The sequence below is a fragment of the Carya illinoinensis genome, chromosome 11 (genome assembly GCF_018687715.1).
Source record: "Carya illinoinensis cultivar Pawnee chromosome 11, C.illinoinensisPawnee_v1, whole genome shotgun sequence".
NCBI lineage: Eukaryota > Viridiplantae > Streptophyta > Magnoliopsida > Fagales > Juglandaceae > Carya > Carya illinoinensis.
This window is the reverse complement of record NC_056762.1, coordinates 27020396-27030308: the sequence shown is the minus strand read 5'-3', so window position 1 is coordinate 27030308 and position 9913 is coordinate 27020396. Positions and strand designations below refer to the sequence as shown.

Here is a 9913-nt window from a genome sequence, read left to right as displayed (position 1 = left end):
TCTTAAACCCATCATGAGTCACCTCCTATTATACTGTCATGGCCTCCCCAACAAAATATGGTCAACATGTATAGACACATCACAAAACACCCTGATACTTCCCAATTGGAAAAGTAACTAACACTTGTCTATCCACCCTAACGTCCCCACAATCATTCAACCACTGTAATTTGTATGGTATAAAGTGTTTTAAGGTTGGTAAAGTCAATTTCTCAACCAAAGTAGTGCTAGCCACATTAGTACAAATCCCTCCATCAATGATCATACTACATATCTTGTTATTGACATGGCATCTAGTATGGAAAATGTTCTCTCTCTATTGCTCTGCATCATCTACCTTAATGTGTGTATTGAGAGCATGCCTGACAATAAGAGACTCTCCTGTCACGGGGTATACCACTCCATCATCATCACTAGCAGTAGCATCAACCAACTCGGGCATCTCATACTATCATCCTCACTTTTAGTCATCACCTCTCCATTGTCACGCATAATCATCACCTGCTTGTTTGGACATTGAGAAGCGATGTGCCCTAAACCCAAACACTTAAAGCATTTAATATCTCCATTCCTTAAAAGTTGAGATTCTACTTTGGGTTTGTTGCTAGTTCCCTCATCTTTTCCCTTAGGTGGTTCGGTCTTTCTCTTTAATTTTGGATAGATCATTCCTATCTCATATTGATTTCCAAGTAGTGCTAGAAACCAAAGTGTACATTACTATCCATTTTCTCTTTAACTGCCTCTCTACCTTCATAGCCATGTGCATCATGTCCTCTATATTCACATAATGTTGTAATTCAACGACATTGGTTATTTCTCTATTCAAACCACTCAAAAATCTAGCAATGGTGGCCTCCTGGTCCTCCTCTACATTTACCCAAATCATCACCACCTCCATCTCCTTATGGTAATTTTCCACACTCCTAGACCCCTGTGTAAGATTTTGAAATTTTTAGTAAAGGTCCCTATAGTAGTGGCTAGGTATAAATCTCCGCCTCATGAGAGTTTTCAACTCTCCTCATATCTCTATAAGCCTCTCATAATTCCTCTTCCTATTACTCACTAACTGATTCTACTAAATAATAGCATAATCAATAAACTCAATCACCGCCAACTTCACTTTCTTCTCCTCAGAGTAATTATGACAATCAAACACCAATTCTATTTTTTTCTCCCACTCTAGATAAATCTCAGGGTCAGTTCTACTTTGGAAAAATGATATTTTCATTTTAATTCTCCCAATATCTCTATCTTCACCATCCCGACTCCCTAGGCTCCCCTCAAGTTCTCTTTTATGCCTAACTCTTCTGTGTCTACCTGATCCAACTTCAGATGTTAGATCTTCCTTATTCTCACCATCTTCCTCATCCTCATACTCATGTTCTCTTCTACGCTCATGTCTTTTCCTATCCCTCCCACCTTGCATATTTCTAATCACTGCTTCTTGATGATCCATCATCTCCCTCACTTCCCTTAATAACATGTTCAACCGCGCAAATTGTTGTTGTATGGCCTGCAACACAAAGGAGTTATCTGTCATCTCCTCTGGTGATGAATATTTTTATGAGACATTGTATGCACTGCACACACACAAAAAAAAAAAAAAAAAAAAAAAAAGATTTCACACGCTCCCTTACGTATTCACACTCGAATAATGACACTTCACTCGTATTTCATTCTTAATTGGGTTTTTCCTGATAATGATCTCACACTCTCTTCCCTTTTATCTCAAGATTTTTCTCACTCAAGTTCTTTAAGAACTAATTGAATTCAATCAAGATAATACAACTCTGTTTTATCCCAACTAATAATTAGGTCCAAGAAATACACAGAAAAATAAAACAACACGAGAATCAAGAAAATTATAGGAATGGAAGAGTAACTATAAGATAAGATACCGACTATAATGATGTATGCAGCCCCTTTGATGATAAGGCTCAATAAATAAAATAAAAATAAAAATAAAAGAAAAAAAAAAGAATCGGATTTCTATACTCTTTTTTTTTTTTTTCTTTTTACTAACTGATTTGATCACAATCGACAGAATAAGCAATTGACAAAACCCTAACAATAACACAAAAACCCTAAGAACAAGTGATATACGGTAGCCTCAAGAACAAGAAATTTTGGACAACACAAAAACCCAAATGGAAGATGATTTCGGCAGCCATAAGAAATAGTGAAGAAATTCGGCAGCCACCTTTTTTTTTTTGGCAACTCTAGAACAATGAATTCTTAGAATTAAATTTAAAGATACAAGAATTAAAAGATAGAATCAGACCTGATTGGAAACCTTATTCTGAATACTGAACTATATGAATCCGCGGAATTGGAATCCCTTGAACTCATAATTAATTTGAAAAATCACCCAAGAAAGTCAAAATCAAGTCAATGGATGAAGAATTTAGACCAATTGAGAACTCATTTCAAGAACCTAGATTATATTAAAATCTAGAACCGTTGAAGAACCCATTTCAAAAACCCAGATTACAAGGAGTAACCCCACAAAGATTGTGATTTACCTTTGATAAGTCCAAAAGTTCAATCAAGAACAAGAGGAGTAAACTCAACTCATAATAAAAATTTAATATTATCTAAGGAGCTTGCATTGGGGGGCCACAATCTTTAAATACCCTTCCCAAAATATGATAAAACCCTAAACTAAAATTTGTGAACATTTCTCTCAAAAATACCCCTTGATCGAAAATAAACCCCCTAGAAACACTATGGCCGGCGCCCCCTTGATACTTAATATAAAACCCTAGTTTTTGCTTAACCTAACTTTCCAAATAAACCCTTGGCCAAAATATAAGACTTTTCCAAAAACCCTAGTTCATACGAAATAAGACATATGTGGGCAAAATATCATCATGCCCACTTATTCTAAACTAATAAAATAAATCCTTTAAACAAGGCCCAAACAATAACTCTAAATCATGTCTTCCATTGCTTGTATTGAGTGAATCAAAACTGGTTCTCCATCCTTTAAGCTCATCTTGAGTGTTGGGTTCTTGCTAGCTTCATCTCAAGTGGATTGCACCAATTCTTGCATTACTTCCTTGATCTTCTTGGCTTTTGATCTTGTAATTGGCCCATCTAGAACTTGAAAATGATCTTTAAGAATAGGCCCACCTTGTTTCCCATCATAAGTGGTAGTATTTTGTGTTTCTTTCACCTTGCTAAAGCCAAGTTACTTTAGCCCTTTGTTTCCATTTCACATGATCGCTTTCAAGTAGGTCATTAATTTCTATTTTTAGACCTTTGAGTTGCTACATTGAATCTACTGTAGTAGACTATTGCAATTCCTTCAATCTGCTTGTTTTCTGCACTAAATTGGCTCTAGACTAAAATTCCTTTTTATAACTCCATTGTTTTAAAGTCTTCAAACAAATATTGAGTTTCCTCTTGACATTTGTTAGTCCTGCACTATTAATCTCAGACTGATGCCAAACCTTGGTAGTTACCTCCTCACAATTTGTAAAAAGTGACCACCTATCTTCATATCTAGACACAAAAGATGTTCTTCCTGACCACTCATTCTTTTGACCTACTAATAGTAAGATAGGGCAGTGTTTTGAAGAATCCGGTACTTGGACCTCTCCCCCACCAAATTCTTCACACCACTCAGAAGTGGCAGTGGCTCTATCTAGCTTTCCTTTAGTAAAGTAATGGTCATATCTGAGATTAGACCACATGTACTTGCCTTTAAAGAACCCCAGGCCCTTCAGCTTGCAGATTTGTAACATATTTATGAAGCTATCCGGCTATTTTTCATCCCTTCTAGCCCCTCCATACTTCTCATTGTGATGTAATATCTCATTAAAATCTCCTATGCAGAGCCATCTTTTAGAATTAAGAAGTTTAAGATGTCTCAATATACTCCATTCTTCCTACCTTTTTTCTATTTTAGGATTTCCATAAAAGCAAGTTAGCATCAATGATGACTCTTTCTAATCCACCCATGAGTTTATATGCCTGTGTGAGTAAGTATTAATACTGAGCTTGACTTCCTCTTCCCAAAACAAAGCCAGTACTCCACCTTTACCAACACCTTCAACTAAAAACATACAATTGAAACTCAACCTTTGTTTTATAGCATCTAATTGTTTTTTATCCAATTTTGTTTCCATAATAAACAAATGTTAGGCTTGTGGACCTTAACTAAACGGCTAAGGTCTCTAATTATCCGAGGGTTGCCAAGCTCTCGGCAGTTCTAACTTAGAAATCTCATTTCTCCCGACAGGGCTGGTCAACAGCCTCCTCCGATATATCCCATTCAGATGCCACTGCCTGTTTTTCCCCCTAGGCTCTTGATTATTCTCCACAGCAAACCTACCATTATCTTCTTTATTCTTCTTTTCTTTCTTTTTTTTTTTTTTCTTGTAGCATAATGAGAAAAAGGCATGAAGTCAACATCGTTTTGTCCCCTTGCCGTCCTTTTCTATTTATTGACACAGACTCGGGAGCTATTTGTGGTATGCTAACAGTATACTGATCCTGCAATAAAATAGGTCTTTCATCCTTAGAAGTGATTTCCATAATAGATGTTGATTTTAGCTTTGATTGGTCCAATGGTTCATTTGGTTTTTGCCTTGATAATTCCTTTGGTTCTATTGTCAGAGTTAACAAAGGTAAAGCATTGATTTCTTGATTTCCCACCTTGCTTTCTTTTGTGTCTTCTTTTGTTATTTTCTACAACATCAACTTCCCTCCTTTTGCCACAAGACTTTCGATAGATTGATTTATGGTCCTATTACTTTTATCTTGCCCTTCAGACCTCCCATACTTGGTTATACATGCATTTAGATGCCATGAAGTATTACCAGCCCTTAACCATGATCCATACTATTGGATACTAGTCTCTTTAGTCAATTCCAGTTGATTATTCTGACTAGCACATCCAGATAAACCATGCTTAATAACCCCACAGGTAAAACAAAATCTGGGAAGTCTTTCATATTTAAATTGTGCAAAGCTTCTATGGCCTAATAGATCCACAACCTTTCCCCGTGCCAACGGTTTCATCAAATCCACGTCTATGAGAGCTCTCACCCATTTCCCCCAATGGTTTTCATTATAATTAGCATCAACCTCTAAAACTGTACCAATAGAGGATCCAATCTTTGTTCCAACTTCCTAGTTCATGCATCCCAAAGATAAGTTGTGAATTTGAACCCACAAAGTGGTATGAGTAAAGCTTAATTCTGTCGGTGGAGTGAAACCATCAAAAGTTTCTAAGCACACCATATTCATGTCAAACAACCAAGGCAGTCCCTAGTGGCAGAACCGGCAATTATGTCGAGGGAGACCCAATTTATGTAAAGAGTAATACAAGATATTGTCTTAGGGTGTGTAAGCTTTAGACATTCTTTTTTCTACCATGTGACACATTTATATAAAGAGTAATGCTACATACAGTCTTAGGGGGTGTGCAAGTTCTACGCACTATATTTTGAAAGGAAAAAAAAGTGGGACCCACCATTACAAAATGATTTTTTTTTTTTCATGTGGGTCTTATATTTACCTACTTTTTTCAAAGGGAGTGGGCAAGGTTTGCACATCCTATGACTGCAAACATCATTTCTCTTATATAAATTAAAAAAATGATTGAAAAATCATAAGAATATAACTACAAATTATTTTTCATATAGATCATCGACTTTAAATAATTTTTCTTATATTTTCACTTTTGATTCTATATTAAGAAGCTCAATATTGTATAACAAAAAGTCTTAGGATTTATATTAATAAGTTTATTATTTCTCTTAAATTTAGTTTTAACTTTAATTTTAGAGAGGTCACATTCTTGAAAATAGATAATATATAAAAATTAAACAAAATTTTGGAATTATAAGGAAAAAAAAAATTGGAGAGAGGCATTTCTAGATATATTGAAAATTTAAAAGATTTTAAAAAGCATATAGAGATTATAAATTTTTTAAAGAGGCCATTTTCTATATTTGTATAATTATGTATAAAATTTAGGGGGCTTTTTATATTTTCAAAAAGTTTGGCCTCCCAATGAGCATAACGTGGGTCCGACACTGGCTGTCCCTCCCAAATTCTATTTAAATAAGCGTCAGATTAAAATTCAAAGACATAATAGGTTCTCTCCCACTTCAATTATTTAGATACCAACACAAAATTTCCACACCTTAAGCATCGTGTTTTTAAAAGCATATTTGTTAATCTTCTTGTCATCTATAACCTTCCCAACTAGACACAGTTTCTCTCTTTCCATAGTCTCTTTTACTTCCTTGCCCGTAATTACTACCTCATACCTTTACTCCTCTGTTAGAGAGAATTTGTTCTATAATTCTGATAGTTCTTCAGCAAAAACCACTCTCTCCAAGCTTGTTTAAGACTTAGTAACAAAACAGGAAACACTAGTTAACTAAACTACTGCTTACATCATTTTATAATGAATATCATTTTTAGGGTTTGGTTTCAACTTAGAACTTCTAAACTACTGCTTACACAAATATTTAGGATTTAATTCGGATCTAAAGTTAAAGAGGAATGCTTTTCAATTCCTTGTCTTTCTTTAAACAAGAATACAACCCATAAAAAAAATGAAAAATGATAATATGACTATCAAATATGTCCACTCATATATTTTTATTTTTATTTTTATTTTTTCATAATGATTAAGGAAGTGATTATTAGTAAATTTATATTTTTTTTTTCTTTTTTTCTTAATGGTTAAGAATGTTTATAAAATGATTAAAAAAAAACTCATTTGTAATAATGCATATTTGATAGGCACATTTCATAGTCACTCTAACGTTATCAGAAAAACATAGTTACTCATTTTAGATTAAAATTTAATTTTTAGAAGTTTTTTCAATGACTCTTTAAGCTTTTTTATGTTATTTCTCCCTATAATAAGTAATGTTAGATACTAAACTTCTATTCTACTTTTCACCTTACTATATAAAATGTAAAACTTTTTTGTCACCTTCAGTCCTTCAGATCAAGTTTTATTTTTTTTAAATAAAAAATTGGTAGTAGAATAGAAACTTTTCCTGTCTGCTTAGTTATTCATCACAACAGATGTATTTCATTCATTTACTCTTAATTTTTTTTAGGATAATGATACTATATCCCTAATTTATACCATTCACTTTGTCTCTTGATGTGGTATCATAACGTACCCACATGACTTATTAAAAAAATATAAAAATATATATTCAAAACAAAATCATTCTTGAAAATACAAACAAGATAAATATTAGAATTCTTGATTCTTTCTAATGTTTTAAATTTTTTTTAATAAGCTAAGTATCACCCTATGATGATTCTGCATCACGTGGCTATAGTGAGTTTTATATAAATCATTATTATTTATTATAGTTATTATTATTGCAATTATTTTATTCGTAAGTGCATTTTTCAGAACCTTCTTGGAAACGAGAAACGCAATCTGGAGATAAGAACTAACAGTACCTGCATCGAGAGGCGTTATGTGGGTGTTGTTTGACTCTGAAAGGTGATCCAACGGTTGTAAAAGTCAGGAGCACGTCACCCCTACATCGAGAAAGGAGAAGGATCCATCTAGACGATGGTTCCTACATGCAGCGAGGAAGCTGTGTGAAAGCAAAGTCCTCTTTCCTTATCGGGATATCCTTCCACCATATATATCTATCCTTTCTACTGCCTCTTCCACTCTCAAGTCTCAATTCTCAAGCTTTCCGAAATTTAAACTCTCCTCTCACTTCTCGTTCTCTCTCAAAGCTCCTTCTCTTTTTTAAGCAATTCTTGTGCTGCTGTGCCTTCAGAAGATCTATAGTTCTATCCATGGAGACCTCTAACGAAGATCTTTCTTCTGCTCTCTATCTAATCAAGCTTCACCTACTTGGTGAGGTATCCCCTGTGGCTCTGCCCTGCTTATCTAATTCAGACATTGAGGTTTCGTCCTCTCAATCTCCCTGTTCCCAAAGTTCGAAGTCCAGCTCTCCCATGGCAATCACCAACCTTTCCAGCTCCAACGACCTCTTTGACTCTTTTACCTTGCAGCATAATGAAACCGATTTCTTTGGATTCCGAAAAAGTATGGACCTCGCTACGCCTAAATCCCACCATTCGAACAACGATTTCTTTCAATGCGAAGCCAATCCCAAAACCCAAACTTCGATCTCGTACTCCCAATCAACCCGTGATTGCTTCGCATTCGAATCGAAACCGCAAACAAATCGTACGAAGCCCTCGCTGGAGATCTCGCTCCCGAGCAAATGCAAAGCCAAGTGGATCCAAATCGGCAATCCCAAACACCAGCCGGATGCATCATCGCTCTCCTCCGTAGAGCAAAATGCGAGTCTCGAAGCCAAAAAGCACTACAGAGGAGTCCGACGAAGGCCTTGGGGAAAGTACGCGGCGGAGATCCGAGACCCTAACCGGCGCGGCTCGCGTGTATGGCTCGGGACCTTCGACACAGCTATAGAAGCCGCCAAGGCCTACGACCGAGCCGCATTCAAGCTCCGTGGTTCGAAAGCGATCCTCAACTTCCCACTCGAGGTCGGGAACTCGGATACAACCCCGGAGTCTGGCGAGAGAAAACGACGTCGTGAGGAGGAGGAAGTGAAGGTAGCGGTCGTCAAGAAGGAGAGGTCGACGGAATCGACGGATACGACCGGTACTTCTTCCACGGATGTCCCATTAACGCCGTCTAGTTGGAAGGCGGTATGGGACGGTGATCTTCAAGGGATTTTTAGTATTCCGCCATTGTCACCGTTATCTCCTCACCCATCGTTAGGTTATCCGCAGCTTACGGTCATATGAATGTTTGGACTTTGAACTCCCCACACGTCGCCGTATTGATTATCTTATTAGTTATTTGTTTCTGTGATGTACATACATCGAAGTTTACCGAGAAGGATACGATCGATTGTTCCAAAGAAAAACAAAAACGGAGAAGGATAAGACTGAGAATTTTACAATACACATATCGATCTATTTTCAGAGAGAGTATTTTATAATACATAATTGCTATAAAGATCACAAATTAAAATATGTGCTGATGGAGCTAAATTTGATTATTGTGAATGAGCAAGCTAGCTAGTTAGGTTAACACCAATTAACATAACATGACTTTCCGCCCTCCACTTTGTTTCTATCGTCATTTTTCGAAGCCCAAAAGAGTCAAATTTGTTTGTTTCAGAAAGCTTATAAATTATGGCCACGGTTTACTGCATCTTCTTTTCTACGGGTTTGTCGTCATCATCACCATTGTCTCCATCTATTTTAAGTTTTCGTTCATTATTCAAAGATTCTGTGGCACACTGTTCAAATTAGTTGACTTAAGAATCTTCTTATATATATAATCTTTGTTAATATATATATATATATATATATATATGTGTGTGTGTGTATAGAGATATATACTGTCATCTAGATGTTTTTTTTAGATCTGACACAGAGCTGTAATGCAAAAACCTGCAAGTTGGTCATGAAAACTACGTAAATGGAAGTAGTTTACAATATGACTGATGATGACTCGTGATGTCCGAATTGAGCCCCGCTCGTACAATCGAATTTCCGGAGGGAAGGTGCACTAATCTGATGTGGTGCGGTGCCGTCAACTTCAGTAAATAAAAAATAAAAAAATAAAACAATTATATGAAGAAGCGAAGCTTCACAAGTCCATATCTGCTTTGAAAAAAAAAAAAGTAGATATCTAAATTCTCCTCTCTCTCTCGATCGATAATGAGGAAGATGCCATATCGTATATGATGAAGAATAAGAGTACCTGATATGGAGGATTCCACCTTATTTAGAATTGAAAAGTTATTGTTTTTTATAAAATTTTAATAAGATTTTAATTATATTATTGATTAGTCATTTTAAAATATAAATAATGTGATTTAGGCCTTTCATTTAAGTGTTATAAGATAGCTCTTAAAAAAAGAAGGGGATA

At 35.6% G+C, this 9913-nt stretch overlaps 1 protein-coding gene across 1 annotated transcript; it reads left to right on the top strand.

Annotated features, from left to right (window-relative positions):
* Positions 1–7638: 7638 nt before the first annotated feature.
* LOC122280478 (ethylene-responsive transcription factor 5-like) lies at positions 7639–9009 on the top strand. Its single transcript, XM_043091379.1, has one exon. The coding sequence runs from the start codon at positions 7798–7800 to the stop codon at positions 8776–8778; it is 981 nt and encodes a 326-aa protein (XP_042947313.1). The 5' UTR covers positions 7639–7797; the 3' UTR covers positions 8779–9009.
* Positions 9010–9913: the final 904 nt, after the last annotated feature.

Excerpts from the sequence above, each read along its gene's own strand:
- LOC122280478 (XM_043091379.1), top strand. The coding sequence starts at position 7,798 with ATGGAGACCTCTAACGAAGATCTTTCTTCTGCTCTCTATCTAATCAAG.